Raw genomic sequence first — 19,997 nt, 5'->3', positions numbered from 1 at the left:
AGGATTACAGAGGACTCAAAAAGAACCGAATATGCTGGTCCAACTGACTGTTGAAGTTTGACAAGGATTAATGAGTAGTCTGATAATGTTTTATGGTGCGTCTCTAAACACCTTTACCTTATTTTTTATTATTCTCAGGTTAGGTAAGTAAGTCAAATCTGATCTAATTTATAAGCATTTTAAGATACTTACAATCAGACAGAAGACTTCTCCGTGGTCTGTTCAGGCTCAACGACTTAAATTAATGCCACATGAGGCCAAGTTTAGTTATAAAGTTATAAGTTCATTTATTATATATATATATATATATATATATATATATATATATATGTCACAGTTCCCGTGTTTCCCGGACTCCATTTCCCAAGATCCTCTTGTCTCCACACCTGCACTCACTTCCCTCGTCTTCTCCCCATCATCACGGATTACCTGCACCTGTTCCTTATCATCAGCACTCCCTTTATAATGGACTCACTCCTTTCACTTCTTGTTTTTCCTATTGTTTGATTTAATGTGTTTGGTTGTATGTTAATCTCCTTTGTTGTAAATAAATACTCTTTCTTGTGGATTTCCGTGAACGACTCATCTGTACTACAGCCAACCGTAACAATATATATATATTACAAACATTCTATACAAATAATTAAATAAAGTATAAATATCAAAAAGTTCTTCAGTCAAGGCAGTATCAGCGATGGAGGCATCATCAGTGTTGGTTCTGGTGTCGGAGAAGCAGCCTCAGGTGCGAAGCAGCCCCTCCTGTTCTCTTCACGTTCCAGCCTTTTATAGACTATCTGACCTCTTGAGGTCATCTTCTTTAGAATTCCCCTCATCTGAGTCTATATATAAAGGCCTTGTTCTCGGACTCTTCTCCTCTGCTGTGTCCTGCGCTTCATCTTCAAGACATCCTTCAATGGTAATAACTGCCTTTCTTACTAATACATGTTATGTCCTTACTATTCTACTAGCATGCTTTATTAAAATCTTAAAACAACAGTTGTAGTGTCTTCCTTTATAAACATATTCTTAATAAAGCTTTTACAACAATAAAGTGTTTTCTCTCATCTTTATAAACTGCATTCTTTATTAAAGTACTTTTACAAAAACAGTTGTCTTGTCTTTCTTAATAAGCAATTTATCTTATTAAACACTTTTACAAAAACTGGTTGTCTTGTTTTCCTTAATAAACAGTTATCATCAATAAGTTATCTTTTCTCTTTATAAACACTTATCATGAACAAGTTATCTTTTACATTTTTTAATATAAAAAAAGCTATATCTTGTTTTACTATTGTTTACACATGCTTTTCCAACAAGTTATCTCTTTACATTTTTTTAATATAAAAAAAGCTATCATTTGTTTTTCTCTATAAACCAAACATCTGTTTTTTTTCTTTCATGTAATAATGTGATGCGTGGAAAAGAAAATGTCGGCAGTCTTAGTGAGTTTGAATCGTACATTGATAGTACATGTTGTTAATTATATGATGCAGTGAACAGTTTAACACTGCTGCAGTTCATATTAGCCTACTGTTTCCCCTGAATAATGTTGATTATTAGAGATAAGAAATTATTTATCAAATTCAAATGATGTTTTAGTCATTTTGAACAGTATGAGTGAGTTTAATTCATTGATTGATTGATCATTAATCAAGTTAATGATTTAATGCACTGAGCACTGCTGTAGTTTATATCGCAACACTCTCCAACAGCAGAATGCAACTTTTAATTCTTTTAGAGGGGGGAAATCCAACATGGCTGAGTGAGTGGTAGCATTTATGCAGGCTCTGATAAATTAGTTTAATAATGTCCTAAAATTGATACCTCCAGCAAAGAAACCTACCAGAAGTGTGGGAATTGCATCCATCATTATCTGAATTTTGGTTTTGGTGTACTACCTATAAAGAGTTCCTAAATTTAAACGAGATGGCTAATCAAGTCGATACCAGACAAGCCGACCATGAATATAACATGAGCGCTCTCATGAAGGCATGTGACGAAGAAGTAGTTGAAGCAATGATGGAAGAAACTGCAAAAGTAAGACATGAACACACACCAGTGCCTAGTCCGAACCCCAAGAAAGTAAGAATACAGGAGAAAGTCAAAAGTAAACAAGCTGATGAAATCACAAACGAAGTGATCTTTGACGCAATTCAAACTCTAAGAGATTTGACGAGCACGATCAGAGGCTGAAAATTATCGAAAAAAGAATGGAGGAAAATGTACACGCAGTTAAAGAGAACAAAGAAGACATTGGCAGAATGAAAGAGGAAATAATGGACTTGAGGAAGGAGAACGTCTCACTAAAACAACAGTGTTTGGAGCAAGCCAGATACAAGAGAAGATCCCCGGCCTCCCAGAAAAAGTAAAAGAAGACACAAGAGAAGCAGTGATTGGAATCCTTACCTGGGTGATTCCGCTGTCAGTGGAGAAACTCTGGGGGTCGGTGGATACAGTGCATCGTTTGGGAAAGAGGAATGGCGCCGCTACTAACAAGTTACTCAGGCCAGTGATCATTCAATTCACAATGCGAACTGTTTGAGACGAAGTGTGGAAAAAATCGAGAGAAGCAAGAGTGTGTAAAGAGATAAACATCCAGTTCAAAGAAGACTTTTCAAAGGAAGATCGTGAAGCTCGTGCTAAGTTGTGGCCAAAAGTGCAAGAAACTAGAAAAAATGGGAAAAGAGCTGTAAAAGAAGGCTATGCACTCATTGATGGACTGAGAGTTGACCCGTAACTATAATGATCCCGAAAGATAACATCCAAATTAAGGTTAAAGTATTCAAGGTTTTCACTGTTAACGCTGTCAAAGAAAATATAGTTAAAAACAGTTCATTTGCAATAAGTTGGTATGGTTTTGTATTGTGTTCTAAAGGACAACATGTTCACTTCTGCATACTAGAATGAAGTTGAGTTCATATAACAGTTACATTATTCATCTATGTCTGTTTCCTTATTATCTTTGAATGTCAGGGGGTTAAAAAATACTGTTAAGCGTAAAGCTGTTTTTTTATTTTGCAAAGAACAAAAAACAAATTGTGTCTTCTTACAAGAGAATCTTTCTGTTTTGAATGATGAAAAATTTTGGAAAATACAGTGGGGTGATTTAGCCTTGTTTGCAAATGGATCTTCACATTCGGCTGGAGTGATGTTATTATTTAACAGATTTGAAGGCTCTGTAATTGTTCATGAAGGTGACAAAGAAGGTCACTGGTTAATGGTAGCTATGGAAATAAATGACATATGTTATATATTATTATGTATTTACGGTTATAATAACAAAGTGGCTAACAGAGAAATGTTAAGAGAAGCTTGGTAATTTGGTTAACGAATGGAAAATAATCTTCAAGTCAGATAATGTGATAATAGGAGGAGACTTTAATATTGCCCTTGATTCATGGTTAGACCGAAAACCCCAAAGAAGTTCACATTCTGTGTATAATGATACTATATTGAATTTATGTATTTTAACAAGTGTGGTTGATTATTAGAGAGTATCTAACCCAAACAGCATTCAACATACATGGTATAACCCCTCAGGAAACGGACAAAGCTCAAGACTAAATTATTGGCTTATTTCTAGTGAATTATGTAATGATGTCTTAGATTGTATCATTTCAGTTTCCCCACTTACAGATCATTGTATTATTACTCTGTCCTTATCAATTTCTAAGAAATCTCAGATCTCTCCTATAATAAGTTCAATAATGATTTGTTAAAAAATGATAGCTTTTGTCAACAGGTGATTTCTCTCATTGAGGAGATTGAAAAGCTTGATATGTCTTGCATGAATAAATGGGAATGGTTTAAATTTAAGGTCAAACAAATAGCCATTGATACAGGAAAGCTCTTATCAGTGATGAGAAAACAAAAACAAAAGGAACTGATTGGGGAAATAAATTTATTGGCAGTTAATACACAACTATCACCAGAAAACACAGCAAAACTACAAGTCTTGCAATCTCAATTAGATGAGATGTATTCAGAAAAAGCAAATGGAGCTTATGTCCGTTCAAGAGCCTGGTGGATTGAAAAAGGAGAAAAAAGTTCATCATATTTTTTTCGGCCTTGAAAAACAAAGACAAACAAAGAAAAAAATGACTAAGCTTGAGATTAATGATACTATAATTGAAGATCAAAAAGAAATTCAGAATGAAATTTGGCTTTTCTATCGTAACATTTACAAATCTAAATACAAAAAGGCGGATTGTGATTCTTTATTTGAAAATATTAGAGATAATATCAAAAAATTAAACTAAGAAGGCATATTTTTAATTGATGATGAGTTGACTTTAGCGGAAATGGATGTGGCATTAAAACAAATGAAAAACGGCAAATCACCAGGTATTGATGGTTTGTCAACAGAATTTTTAAAACATTTTTAGAAGGATATAAGGAAATTATTTAATGCATTTTTAGAATGTATTCAGAAAGAGAGTTTATCACCTACAATGAAAATAGGATTAATAACCTTGCTGCCTAAACCCAAGAAACAACTACTGTCATTAGATGATTGGAGACCGATAACTCTATTATGCACCGATTATAAATTACTTGCCTTGGTATATGCTAATCGTTTAAAAATTGTACTTGGTAAACTTGTAGAGGAGTTTCAGTCAGCATTCATTAAGGGAAGATATATCCAAAATCATATTAGACTAGTACTGGATATGATCTATTATAATTCCATGATACAATCAGATAGCCTTATTTTATTTATAGATTTCTTTAAAGCATTTGATACCTTGGAACATGAATTTATATTTACAACACTTAAAAAGTTTGGTTTTGGGGAAGGGTTTTGCAAGTTTATATAATAATATTTAGTTATATATCCCTCAATCCTGGAATGACTCCTAGAATTGAGATCTTACATGGAATCAGACAGGGTTGTCCAATTTCCCCCAAATTGTTTATACTTTGTACTCAAATGTTAGCTTACTTAATTGTCAACCATCCTCAATTAAAAGGTTTAACCATTTTTGATTATGAGTATCGAATTAGTCAATTTGCTGATGACACAGTAATTTTTTTAAAAGACAAATCTATAATTGAGAAAGCCTTAAGCATTATTTCAGTTTTTTCAAGGGCATCTGGCCTATGCTTAAATCTAAACAAAATGTGAACTGTTACCACTGTATTCATGTGATGAGGAAAGTATAGAATCCATTCCAGGTAAATCTGAAGTGAAATACCTTGGTTTAACAATATCTAAAGATTCAAAATCAAAATGAACTAGTAAACGTAGAGGACAGAATAGATAGTATGAAAAAATCTCTTAATCACTGGCTTATGAGAGATCTGTCCATTATGGGCAGAATCCTTTTGACAAAAGCAGAAGGCATATCTGTCATGACTTCGGTCTGATTTGCCATGTTTTGTTGTCTTGTCTCTGTGTCTGCGTGCCCTGTTGTCTTTAAGCTCATCAGCTTTGTTTTGACAGCTCTCCATGTGCTCTGCTGTCAGTGTGGCGTTTTCCCCTCCCACTCGTTATCCTTATCCTTAATTGTGTTCGGTCTCACCTGTTGCCACTTATCCCTCATCTGCTTTCCCCTATTTTAGATTCCCTTGTACTCAGTCTTTTGTCAGACCGTTGTTGTATGTTTGAGCTAACACTTCGCTCGTGACCTTCACTTCTTGTTTGCCTAGTCTTGCCGTGTTGTGTCTATTAGGCTCCAAGTGCTGTTCTGTTTTGTTTCTTTTGTTTTGAACAGTTCTTTCTCATTCCGCCAGACTTTTTGTTCTCCTCCCTGCCCTGGCTATCTTTGTGTCCTTTGAGACTTGGATGCATTGCTCCAGCCCCTCTCTGCATTCTCAACGCTCTCACCTGGAGCTTGGTGAGACTTCAACGCTGCGTCACGGACAGCGCTCTAGGCAGAGTGACTTCCACGCTACGTCACAAGCGACGCTAGGACCTTGTTTTGGACGTTCTCTCTCTTGTGTTCCTGTTGTTTTTTCCCCCTGTGCTCAGTGAGAGCAAAATAAAACTTTTCTGTTACCTGCAATTGAATCCGTGTTTTTCCCTGACAATATCTAAACTAATCTACCCATCTTATTCTCTTTATGTTTCCCCTAAACTAATTAAAAAGGTTAACTCTGTAATGTTTAATTTTATATGGAAAAACAAAACTCATTATATTAAAAAGTCCCAGATGATTAAAGACCATAAAAATGGAGGTCTGAAAGCCACTGAATTTGAATCAATGATTGGAGTACTCAAACTGAATTGGATAAAATCATATTTAACACAGCCTAATTCAATGTGGTTTCATATACCAAAGTGTTTATTCAAAAGAGTAGGAGGATTAGAATTTTTGATGAAATGTGATTTTGAGATTTCTAAATTGCCTATTAAGCTTTCAAATTTCCACAAGCAGATATTGCAATACTGGAAAATGATATTTACCAACAACTTCACACCACATGGTTCCACCCAGTGGAATAATAGGACCATCACGATAAATAGGAAGACATTATTCAAACAGGAGTGGTACGAGAAAAAAAGTTTTATATGTGGTTGATTTGATAGATGAATCTGGTCAGTTTATTCAATATAATTAATTTATGGAGAAATTTGCGATATAATGTTCTTTTAGAGAATTCAATAGTGTGTGTAAAGCAATCCCTCTCTCATTGAAACAGCTAATACAAAACACCCTTACATATTCAAATGTATCTGTTAAATTGCCCGAGTTGAAGATTGGAGAAGTGTACATTGGGGATAAAAAGTGTAATAACAAAGTAATAGGGAATGTACTAAAATGTAAATTATTCTATGATTTCAACACACCAGCAAAAGTTTAAATTTATGATAATGAAATATTTAGAAACAAGTACTGTTATTATCTTAAATGGCCAATTGTACCTAAAATGAAGGTTATTCAGTTTAGAATCATCAATAATGTTTATCCTGCTGCTGAAACTTTATGGAAAAGATTCCGTTTTGAAGTAGATTTCTGTGGATTCTGCTCAGAAGAGCCTGGAACCATTGAACATTTATTTTTTTCTTGTCCGGTCACATTGCAGTTCTGGCAGGATCTTTACAGATGGCTTAATGTTGGTACTGAAATTCCTTTACTAAATTTATTTCAGGTTTTGATTTATGTATATGGTCCCTCAAAAAAGATATCATTGATGTTAAATGTTATTATTACTATGGGTAAATTTCATATACATAAAAGCAAATGGAATAACAGTAAACCCTCTTTAACTTGTTTTAAAAATGAATGTAAAAATTATTTAGCATCCATAAAATATTTATCCAAAGATAATCAATCCCTTGGTGAATTGTATAAAGTCTTGCATGAGTCTCTTTCCTTCTAAGATTTTGTAGGTGCTTTATTTTTTATTTATTTTTATTTATTTTCTTTGCCTGTTTATTGTGCTAACATGCTGTTGTTTATTTTGTACACATGAACCTATCTAAGCATAGGTCTTTATGCACAGATATACAAATGGAGATTTAATTACTTGTCATTTGTGTATATTTTCATATGCATGTTGTTGTTCCCTACTTGAGTTTATATATTGAAGTTGTTCAAATAAAAAAACAAAAAACAAAAAACAAAAAAAACAACTTTTAATTCTTTTAAGTAGATCAGCACAATATATTGTTTTAGCATCGATATCATGATGTGTGCATCCGCAATAGTCTCATCGCAGGATGTGCAATGTCTTGTGGGGATTGTTAATCCATACAAAAAATTAGTTCAAAACGCACGTGATTCTCGGATTAATTGCAAAGTTTGACAATCATTTGAACGTGTTTTAGGTCCTATTAGGTCCCATTTTGCTCCCTCGCAAAACTTTTGCATTCCCACACAAAGATATTTGCGTTCCCTTGCAAAACCTGTTGAGAGTTTGGACAAACACTTCCTCTTTAATGTCCCGCTGGCTGGTAGTAGTGTTTCAGTCAGCTCCATACGTTAATAATGCAAACAAATAATGCACGGCTCATAGAATTTGAACTTCTTGGACTCAAATATAAAGAAATGTGATCAGTGCTTAACCTAAGGAGTTCAGTAAAGTTGGCAATATATTCACAGATTCGAGCTTCCCGGATCAATCAATCTTTGGGGAGTTGGTGCTGAGAGCAACTAGAAATGAACATATCATCTAAACTGGTCTTCAGGTCCAGATGAGCTGTCATTCTTGCATTAGCAAGGTTAGATAAACAAGGCCTCTGCCCTCCATTCTTGCATATTCAGAGCAGGTGAGCCATTGGTAGCATCTGGCACCTGGCTCAAGATCGTAAATATTGTATATAGTTTGTTTGTCACTGCACCGTCCCTTCGTGGGGTGTCTTACAGAGTTTCCCGTACATATGGAATATGTAATGGAGAGATAGTCTCTATACGATACGTTTGGTTACGATATAGCCTTTGTTCTCTGAGTGAAGAGACTATCTCTCCACCTTGAGGCCGCTCTGGGACATGTTCCGATCAAAGTATTGCAATGAAGTTTCATAGGGCACTAAATAGGGTGTGAACAGCACAGCCGGATTGTCTTAAAGAGTATCCACGTCACCAGATATGGAGGATCAAATTCCCATACAAATGGAATATGTAATGGAGAGATAGTATCTTCACTCAGAGAACAATCGTAATAGAACATTTACATGCCTGTTTATTGCAATTAAAATCGGCTCACACTATAATTTAACCCTTTCGCACGTAAGTTTAAAATATTCTGGCTGACTCCCCAGAGTGAGTTTTTTTAAGGTGACCATTATTTAGAATGTATCACTTTATTGTTTCCATGGTGACACGTCATTGCTTGTCACATAACACACCACAGCACTGTATGACTGATGATCTGCTTTTATTTAATTTTTCCTTTTTTATTCAAAATATGTTTACAAATTTGTTAGCTAAACACCTTTATAACGGTCGCGTTAGTTGAGCCATATGCGCGATGGGCGCCGCCATGTTAGTTTGCGCCGCACAGAGAATCAGATCTGTTGGATTTACAACAACTGAATTCATCCACTTCTCCTGAAATACATGAAAGTAACGGTGAACTGGGGAAGAATCGAGTAAACTTTAAAGTTACTTTCACAATGTGTATCTGATATGAATAAAACGTGTCGTCTAATTATAATGGAAAGGATTGTTATTTCCGCTTCCATAGACATCAGTGTGTATTATACAAACTCTAAATATATTGGTTTCTTAGTACTCATGTGTATTTAAATGTCTGAAACCTAAAATAAATATTATTTGGTTGAAAACACTGCATATATGTGATATATGAAAGCATTGCGCACGTCCGTCTCTGGTTTAGCGCCAGCCAAAGCGCGCAAGCACATTTGAATTTGGCAGTTGATCACGTGAGGCGCTGAACGTTCTAATCACACCTGTGTGATCGTACACTCCTGGGGCCAGCCAAGACTGATCACACCTGTGTGATCGTACACTCCTGGGGCCAGCCAAGACTGATCACACTGGTGTGATCGTACGCATCAAAGGGTTAAAGCAATTATAGTCACTACAATTATGAGCTTAATTGCTTTCGTTTGATCGAAGTTTTGCCTTTACGTGAGGTAAAGTTTAATCTCAATATTGCTAAAATCCCATTATAATCACATTATGAGGGTGCATGTAAACGCACTGAATGTTACACATCAAAATCCCCTAACACCACAAAGTGTTTATACGGTAACCACTAGCAAGGTGTTAAAAGTGACACTAAAGCAGTTTTATAGTTAAATAGATAATTAAGTGATCAATTGAGTGATGACTGACCATAGTAATGAACACCTGATAATAACAAACTGAATCACTGAAGGAAAGAGAAACAACAAGAACTACAATTCACTTAGCCTTAAGCCAGGCATAAACTGTGCGATTTTTGTCAGATTTTTAGACAAATTCTAACTTGTGTTAGACTCTTTTTTTGAGTTGGGCCATATTTCAGCTTTGTTGTGCATTGTTTGTCGTGCAGTGTTTGTGCAGTGTACAGGGTGAACCTAGAGTAGAATAACCTTTCCCAACTGGCAGTTGGATGGTCGGATGAATTTCTGACATGTCAAAAATTTTGGTCGCCCCCCCCCCCCCAATTGCCCTAAACTCAGTGTTTTTTCCCTTACTATGCCTCACTATGCATCTTTAAAGCAGCAAGAGGGAGAGGAAGATATTTAAGTTCTTTAGTAGCTATCAAACTAGCTGCAATTAGTATGAGCACAAAAAAATATATGTATGTATGTCCAGCTTTAGATGAAATCATCTGAAAAGACATTAAATCTCTCAAGATCTCAGCACAGGAGGGTTAAACAACTAGACTGTATCTTCAGCTCTGACATTTGCCTGGCCACAACTTTTCCCTCATTCCTCTGCTCAGCTGATTTGAGTTCAGTTTGGGACTCAACAATTTTCCATAACAAAAATATTAATTCTTTAAAATGCTGTGAAAATCACAGAATGACACATTTTTTCTTCCTCTCTTCAGTTTCTGTTTTGAGCTTGTTTAAATGTTCCTCTCCCTTGTCTTGCAGGTGTTGATTGAGTTTTTCACCTTCTTGTTGTATCTCTTTTATTTTGTCTCCTTTCTGGTCTTGTAGGCTTTGACAGAGTTTTTTAACTTCTTGTCGTGCCCTGATTCTTTCTCCTTTCTCGTCTTTCAGGTGGTCATTGATTGCTTCAGCTTGTTTTTTTAACTCATTCGTATCTTTTTCTTTTTGGTCTTGTAACCTTTGACAGAGTTTTTTAACTTCTTCTTGCAGCTCTTTTATTTCCCTTTCTTTCTGGTCTTTCAGTTGTTTAAAGAGTTCTTCCAGTAATTTCTGTTGTTTCTGATGTTCTTCCAGCATATGTTGGAGCTCTTCTTTTCTCCCTTTTAATTCATTTGTTTCTTCTGCTTGTTTTCTGGCTTCATCTTCATGTTTCCTCTTCATGTATTTTATTTCCTCTTCATGTTTCTGTTTCATTTTCTCTTGCATTTTCTCTTCTGTTTCTTTTCTCTCATTCTCCTCTGTTTCTCTTCTCTTTTTCTCTTTTTCTTGCTCTTGTTTCAGATCTTCAATCATTTTCTTCCATCTCTTTCTCTCTTCTTCTCGTCTCTCATCATCTTCTCGTTTTCTTCTCTCCCACTCCTCTTTTCTCTCTCGCTCCAGTTGTTCATAATGTCTTTTCATTTCAGTTGTCTTTTCCTCATATTCTTTCTCTTTTTGTTCTCTCTCTCTTCTTTGTTTCTGTCGCTCGTCCTCTATCTTCTGTCTTTCTTCTTCTCTCTCTCTTTCAAATCTCTTTCTCATTTTCTCCAGTTCTTCTAGTTTTTCTTTTAGTTGTTCTTCATGTTTCTCTTTTCTCTTTCTTTCCTCTTCTTCTCGTTCTTTCATCTGTTGTTTATTTTTATCCTCCCATTCTCTCTGCTGTCGTTTAATTTCCTCTTGAATCTCTTTTTTGTCATTTTCAGCCTCTTTTATTTTTCTTATCCATCTCTGTCTCTCCTCCTCTTCTTCTTTATTCCTCATTTTCTCCTCAGATTCCCTCTTTTTTATTTCTTCTTCTTGTTTCATCTGTAATTCTGCTATAATTTGTGCTTGTTCATTTTTCATCTTTTCTTGATCTTGTCTGTATTTCTCTTCTCTCTTTCTATCTTCTTCTTCTCTTTCTTTTTGCTGTTTTTCATACTGTAATCTCTGTTTTTCAATCTCTCTCTTCATTTCCTCAATTTTTGTATGATATTCAACTTTTTGCTGTTTTTCCTCCTCTAATCGTTTCTCGTTCTCCATCTCTCGTTTCTTCTGTTCTATTTTGTGTTTTTCTTCAAAATCTTTTATCAGTTTTTCCTCTTTTTCTCTGAACTCATTCTCTCTTTGTTTTCTTTCCTCTTCTGCTTTTGCTTTCTCTTCCTCAAGTCTCTTCTTGAGCGCTTCCATTTCTGTCTCATATTTGGCTTTTAATGCCTCATTTTGAGCCTGAATTTCTCTCTCTTTCTCTTTCATTATTTCCTCCATTCTCTTTTTAATGGACATCTCTGCCTCCTCAAACATGCTGTTAGTGAAGTATCGACCCTCATTAGTATTTTTCAACTCTTCTATCATGTTTAACAGTTGAATCACTTGAGTTTTGTCTTGTTTTTCTCTGTTATTGAAAACCAGGAATCTGTTTCCACAATCTCTGATCAGTTTCTTTAGTTCTTGATTGTTATTTCTCTCCACATAAACCTCTATAGATTCACCCTCGAGATCGTCTCCTCTAGTGAACAGAACGATGCTGAACTGAGCAGCTTTTGGGCCAAAGATCTTCTTTATCAGATCTATAGTGTCTGTTTCTTCCTTGGTGAATCTTCCTAAACTCAACACAATGACAAACACATGAGGTCCAGGTGATGACAGTGAAACACATTTCATTATTTCTTCCACCACTTGATCATTTGTCAATGTTGTGTCAAAGAGTCCTGGAGTATCAACAACAGCTACTGATCGACCATCAACTTCACCAACTCCCTTCTCACAAACTGTCGTCACTGAATCGGGGTTTAATTTGCTTTCAAACTCCTTTCTTCCCAGAATTGTGTTTCCTGTTGCACTCTTTCCATTTCCTGTCCTGCCGATCAGCACAATCCTCAAGCACCCCTGATCATCCTCTTCACCTTCAGCACCTGAAAATAATACAAGAATTTGTGTATTAATCTTTTTTTTTTTTAATTAAAATTTTCACTTTTAGCTTTTAACATCCCAACATTCTGTTATCATCTTCAAATGGTTTGTCTACATTAGCAAAGCACATGGATGTTCTGCTCATTTAAAAATGTTCCTATTAACCAGAGGTTGCATAATCTGAAAATTTTCTGTTATTGATCTGGAAAAATCTGAAGGCTAACCATCATTTTGACAATTTACACTGTGGGTAATCTATTGTAACTTGTAACCATTATTCCCACCCCTCTGCAGCTGGTGGCGAGTGTGCTCCAGTGTGGCAGCAAAGCATGAGTTCAGTCTTCTGAATAAAATGAAAACTAACATGAGAAGCTGATGTGTTTAATTACACACAGATGAGCACCCAGTTGAAGTCAATTTTTTAATAATACATTTATAATACTTATGCTTACATAATTAAAGGGATAGTTCACCCAAAATGAGAGCAACCTTTGACCTGAAGCAATGACGCAATGACGAACATGGAGGCGCAAAGGATAGAGCAAAACTAAACACCGTTCAGAATTAGAAGTCTAAAATGAGAAATTTTAAAGAGAAATATCGGAGGATTTCGATATAAGAGAAGAGGAGCTTGAGTTTGTTGCACAGCCCTATTTGTTTGAACCGCGAGTGGCATCTAAGCTTACAATACTCCTACATCCTGCGTCATACATCACGTCAGAGGTTTAATCATTTGGCGCAAGTTGACTTGTGCAGTATTCGCTGGAAGCTAGTTATTTGAATTTATAAAGTTTCAAACATGGATATTTTTCTTACAAAAACGCATCCCTTCACTTCAGAAGCCTTTATTAACCCTTTGGAATCCTTAAGATTACTTTTATTATGGATGGATGCATTTTTAATTTATATTTTTGTTTTTGTTTTAAAACGTGGCCCCCAGCTCACAACCATTATAAACCTTGGAGGACTAAGGATATTTTTAATATATCTTCAGTTGTGTTCGTCTTAAAGAAGAAAGTCATATACACCAGCTTGAGGGTGAGTAAATCATGGGATAAGTTTCATTTTTGGGTGAACTATCCCTTTTAAGTTTCTAATCCAGTTTTTGTTTAAAATGGTGACCAGGGGTGGACTGGCCATCTGGAGCACTGGGACATTTCCCGGTGGACTGACAGTCGTTCTGGCCTGCCGTAGATTCAGCTTGACATGTAATAGGCTATGCTTTAAGAACAATACATGCTTTTATGATTTATGAGATCATCAGTAGGACTGTAATCAGGGGGACATAAAATTGATGGCTGGACAATTAATATAAGTATAGATTTTTTAATGTTTATTTCGTATTTCAGAGCATCTAGATATGCAAAGCGAGAGAGACAGCAATTCAGGGAAAGATGAAAGACAGCAAAAACCTTGATAATCCATTTGATTATTTTACATGTCCTCAGTCCAACAGTTTTGATTTACTTTTTGAGTTTCACCTAATTCAAAAAATTCAAAGAGCCATTCCTGATGTATTCTACTCTAAAGATGGCACAAACAGAAAATGGCTGACATACAATTGAAAGTAATCACTCCCTGTTCTGCTCAGTATGTCTTGCATTTGCAAAATCTTCAGACAGTGAGAGTGCATTTGTCAAAGGATGTATGCAGGATTGGAAACATGCTCATCTGAGAGCACAGGAACATGAGAGAAGCAAGATTCATAGAGAAAGTACAGAAGCCTTTTTTCTCAGAGCCAGCAAAGCAGACATCCATACCCTTCTGACTGATAAGCAAATGACGTTCATCGAGACCAAGTCAGAAAGAGGAGGCGGGTCATAGAATGTGTGATTGATATAGTGAAAGTTATTGGTAAATGTGGGCTAAGCTACAGAGGGCACAGCCATGAAGCTACATATGACTTTAAAAATATGGCTGTCAATCATGTTAGTGATTGTATTGAGAAGAGCAAGAAGCAAATGGGAACTAAAGGAAGAGGGTCCTTGTTAACTATGATGTCCAAAACAACAGTAAATAAAGTAATTGAATTAATAAGAAATGATTCACCAGAAAATTGCAGTTGAAGTGAGAAAGGCAGTAATGTTCTCAATAAAAATGGACACAACACAGGATTTAACATCCAAACCCAAATTCTCACAAATCTCTCATTTCAGGATCAGCAGTGTTTCAGATGTGTCTCCTAAAATTCCTTAGGAGAAATACGTGTAGACACAACTGATATCTGAGAGAAAATGGTGTTAAAACTGAGAATGTGGTGGAAGAAACATAGAACATCTCTTTATTGTCTTGCTGCAGTTTCTATCAAGACTCCATTATAGGAATATTTTATTGCTCAGAGGTAGCTCTTTCTAAGCTCATGAGACTTAGTTGTGATTCTCAAATATCTCTCTACAATATCTGCTGTCTTTAAGCTCAGGATGCTAAGAGCTGATTGTTCTCTTGTATGTCTCATTTAAGTATCAGCTTTGTATTTTGGTGCCAGCTGCATAAACTTACTGTAGCATAGTTGCATATTAACTTAAAAACTAGTTTGACCAAGTAGCAGTTAACCAAAGGGCAGTCAGTCTTACTTTTCCTTTAGAGCAGACAAATATGAGCGATCCAGTTTCTCTAGCTAAGGAGAAAAATATGAGCACAATGTGTGATGTTATTGAGATCTCTTCTGAATGTTTAGAGGAGACAAATGTGAGTGATCCAAAGTCTCTAGCCAAGTCCATGTCCTCAACCTTGTGCTAGCTGACACTACTGGGGTTGTTGTGGCAAGTGAATCCCTTTTCTCGCCACTGAATGACACTGCAATGTTCATTTGTGATTCCTACAAGCGCATTAAGCTATGGGAGGAAACCAGTGAGGACAAGAGACACTCCAGATATCATAGTGACATTTATACAATGTTGAGTTTTGAGCCAAACCATCATTTTGGTTGAGATCGACATTTTAATGTTTAACCCTTTCACGCGCGAGTTTAAAATATTCTAGCTGACCTCCCAGAGTGAGTTTTTTTTAATGCAACCGTTATTTTATAACGTTTGCCCTTTTTGTTTTCATGACGACACGTCATGTTTGTCACGTAACACACCGCAGCCACAATAACACTGTATGACAGATGTATTGCTTTTATTTTATTTCTCCTTTTTTATTAAAAATATTCACAAACTTGCTTACTATTTCATTAACTATCTGATATTCTGATTCTCAGATATGTGTAAGTGAGTGTGCTTTGTCGTTGAAAAACCGTTATAAGTGATCTTGATCTTGCAGTTCAGTGAGTCCTGTCAGTCGGATTTACAGCACATGAATTTATCAGTTTCTCCAGAAATACATGTAATTAAGTGATCGATGAACTGGGAGAAGAATAGAGTAAACATCTCAGGTTACGCATGCAACCATGGTTCCCTGAGAACGGAACGAAACACTGCATCAAGCGCTAGGGGAACCGCCTCCGCAGGAACCGGTGTCTGAAACACATATCCAATCTTGGCAATATCATATTGACCGGCGACAGCCCATGACATCATAACAATGCGACCCATAAGTATATAAGGGGCGCCCAGATAACATGTCATGTGCTTATCGTCTGAAGGAACTGTAAGCAGGCGGGCCCAGAGGCATGGCTAAGAGACGCAGCGTCTTGTTCCTTGTTCTCAGGGAACCATGGTTACATGCGTAACCTGAGACGTTCCCTTTCGAAAGGAAACTCGTGCTGCGTCAAGCGCTAGGGGAACGATATACCCACGCTGCCATGCTGAGGGGAGTGCATGCCAATGTATGGCAATGACAACTGTCAAATCAAGCAGTTTCAAATGAAATGCCAGACCCACTCTCCCTACAGGTGCACAACTGGGCTGTCAGTGACAGCACTCCCTACGGTCAAAGCCCAAGTTATAAGCCTCAAAGAGGCCTCCATAAACACATGGAGACCTGCCAAGGCCGGTCCAAGGCCTGGAACCAATAACTTCAACAGAAGGGGTCCCTTTTCAGGGAGTGTGGCTAGGGGGCCTGAAGGAACCCCAGCCAGTCACTTCTCAGGGGAACAAAGCCACCCCCAAATGCCACCAGGGAAGCTGACCTGACTTCTAGCTCTACTAGTAACCTAGTCTGCCAACAACCTGTCCATTTCCTCAGAAACAAAATCTCTAGACACAGAAGTCTCACAAGGAGATAGAAAAGGGAAAGAGGGACTGCAGAAAGGGCAGTAGTCAACTCATACTGGATCTTAGAGACGGGCATCCTGGAGAGTAGGACTCAGCGAAGTGCTATCGACCCTTGCAAGCGAAGGGAGTTACTCTGCTCAATCCAAGGATCTACAAAGCACCTATATTTCAAGGTGCTAAGGAGGCTGTGTGCTCTAAAAGGGGACCCTCGCAAGAGGAGTGCTCACAGCCTAAGGGCTGATCTAACTGGGAGGCCTCGAGAGAAGCCTTCAACCTCTGACCAGACTTAGGAAACTAAGTACTCAAACCCACCCTCAGAATGAGGAGAGTACAAGCTCAGCCTATTAGGTCGACCAGGCTATAGGCTAGAAAGCAAAGATGAATTAGGTTAGCCAAGCCAGCAACACGTAGTGTGTTAGTAGGCCAACCACCTGACAACAAGACCTTGCTGACCGATACCCAACTGCTGGGGACTCACATCGGGGAGGCCAAACTGTGGCCAACCACCTGGTATCAAGTCTTAACTGACAGAGAAGTAACCATACTGTGGGAAATTCGCCTTCAGTGGGGCCCACTAAGGCCAAACATCATGATGGCAACATTTACTGGCTGAATGTAGTCAGTGCTAGTTGCCATGCACCCACTTATTAGGGGCTGGCTCTCAGGGAGGCCTGCTAAGGCCAGCTACCTGATAGCAAGACTGGCTGTCTAGGGCCTGCGACGCTGGGGTTCACCCACAGGGAGGCCTGTTAACACACAGGGTGGCCTGTAACAGCCAACTACCTGATAGCTAGCTATCTAAAGCCTGCAACACTAGGGCTCACCCACAGGGAGGCCTACTAACACACAGGGAGGCCTGCTAAGTCCAGCTACCTGACAGCAAGTCTTAGCTAGCTTGTCCAAAGCCTGCAACATTGGGCTCACCCACAGGGAGGCCTGCTAAGACCAACAAACTGAAAACAAGCAATATCACACATCGCCCTCAGAGAGGCCTGCTAAGGCCTACAATCTGAAGCAAACCCATGCACCTCTACCAGGCCTGTTAAGACCAGCTGCCTGGTAGCCAGTTCTAAGTGGCTAAATACAGCACCCATACTGCTGGGACTTGCCTTCAGAGAGGCCTGCTAAGGCCAACAACGCCACCAAATATTCTGGCTACCAAGTTCCAGCAAGATGAGGCTAAGAAGTGCCCACACTATTGGGGACTCGCTCACAAAGAGGCCTGCTAAGGCCTACTTATCCAATAGCAAGTCGTTGCTAACTGCTAAGAGCCCCAAAAACATTGAGGGTTCGCCCACAGGTAGGCCCACCAAGGCCTGCTATCTGACAGGAAACCTCTGCTAGCTTTCACATACCCAAAGTGCTGGGCAAACATACACACTGATGGGGGCTCACCACAGAGAGGTGCTATCTGATAAAAACCTAAAAGCTACCAGGAACCCATTTACTGGGGCTGCTCTCAGGGAGGCCTGCTAAGGCCAGCTACCTGACAGAGCATGTGCTGGTTGCTAAGAGCCTCACATGGTGGGGACTCATACTGAAGGGAGGCCTGATAAAGCCAACTACCTTAAAGTGAGTCTAGTATCAGAAATAGACTGTTTAAACATCGCCCAAGCCTTGGACCTATTACATCGCCTACAAGCAGTGTACTCAGTAAAAACACTTTTTACCCTTTAGGCAAGGGGAGTACAAACATATGCCAGATGCCCTGGAGGAGGCCCGTTCGGGCCAGCTACTCCAGATGAACACAGGCATCAGCTTGTGGCAATGCTAGGGCTACAAGGGAGCGTACTAAATGACCATTCCGATGTGAAGGTCAAATTACTGCTCGACCTGAACCACAATGGTGAAGGGCAGACAAAAACCAGAGCTATAAGCGAAGGACTCATAAAAACCTTGTATTTAACAAGTGAGTATGGTTCGCATGACCCTGAGAATGCTACAGGGTACAGGCATACCATAGCGACGCCAAACGCGACAGAAACAGTATCTGCGCTCAGCCCTAGGGGAATGGGGGCCTGTTTTCTAGAAACGGCCACCCATGATCAACCCAATGCTTGAACGTTAGTTCAGCAAGCTTAGGGGAGTCAAGCTAGGGCCTAACAGTAACTAGCTTCTGAAATGTGGGGCCACAGCATACAGCATTTTTACTATTCGCAAAGCAAAAGTGCCTAAACTGCCTATTCTACCTCAACACCAGCCTGCATTAAACCCCAATGCAGAAGGGGGCGGGCCCCTGTGAGGGCCAGCCATAAAGCATAAATGTACCTGGCGCTCCTTGGAGCAGCGGCCTCTACAGAACAACTCTCAGCTGAGAGGAGGCATAATCACTCAAACTGACACTGCTAAGGTGGCTAAAAAATACCATGAAAGCCTTAGCTATGCTGAATTAACTTTAGGATGAGTGACGCTAACCAGGTAACAATGTCAGGTGGCCCGTAGGCCGATGCTAGACATTAAATCTATCTGAAGCAAAAGAAACTCATCTCTTAATACATAAACTCTCCAAACCCTAGGGAGAGGAGACAAACTACCCTAACCTGAGGTGGCTATCAAGGCAGCCTGAAGGGGCCAGCCTTTATCCACGAAGCAGCCTCAAGCCATTCTCAAGTGGAAGGAGGCCAGCTTACTCGTAAAAAATAGAAAAAGGAGAAAGCGGTGGTCTTACCAGAGAGCATACAATAAGCAAAACCATCACCCTCAACTGAGAATACCAATTAACCCTTTGAGCGGTACGGTCCCACATATGGGATTTTTATTTCTGTGCCCCTGGGTGTACGGTCCCACATATGAGAATGTTCAGCGACATCACATAACTGCCAGATTCAAACTGTGCTTTTGCGCTTTGGCTGCGAGATGGACGCGCACAGCTCTTGTCATATATCACATCTATGCAGTGTTTTCAGCCACATAATGTTTTTTTTAAGGTTTCAGACATTTAAATATGCATAAGCACTAGTAAAACAATACATTTAAAGTTTATAAAATACACACTGATGATGAAGCAGCAATAACAATCCATTCAAATATAATTTGCCGACATTTATTCATATCAGACACATATAATGGGCCTAAGTAACAATAAAGTTTACTCTATTATTCTTCCAGTTCACCAGCCACTTACTTGCATATATTTCGGGAGAAACTGATGAATTCACCTGCTGTAAATCTGACTGACAGGACTCTGTGAACTGCAGCGCAAACTAAGATGGCAGCGCCCATCTCGCATTATAGATCAA

General features: G+C 38.4%; 1 protein-coding gene across 3 annotated transcripts in view; it reads right to left on the bottom strand.

Annotated features, from left to right (window-relative positions):
- Positions 1-3,895: 3,895 nt before the first annotated feature.
- The window catches only part of LOC127509850 (uncharacterized), a 79,616-nt gene continuing 63,514 nt past the window's right edge, over positions 3,896-19,997 (bottom strand). For all 3 annotated transcript variants that reach the window (XM_051888989.1, XM_051888991.1, XM_051888990.1), the window contains one exon: positions 3,896-12,603. In XM_051888989.1, coding sequence (XP_051744949.1) covers positions 10,412-12,603 — 2,192 coding nt within the window. In that variant the 3' untranslated portion in view covers positions 3,896-10,411. The remainder of the gene's footprint in view (positions 12,604-19,997) is intronic.

Source organism: Ctenopharyngodon idella, chromosome 3 (assembly GCF_019924925.1).
Source record: "Ctenopharyngodon idella isolate HZGC_01 chromosome 3, HZGC01, whole genome shotgun sequence".
NCBI classification, from domain to species: Eukaryota; Metazoa; Chordata; class Actinopteri; order Cypriniformes; family Xenocyprididae; genus Ctenopharyngodon; species Ctenopharyngodon idella.
The sequence above is the reverse complement of the archived record's forward strand: the minus strand, read 5'-3'. Positions and strand labels throughout refer to the sequence as shown.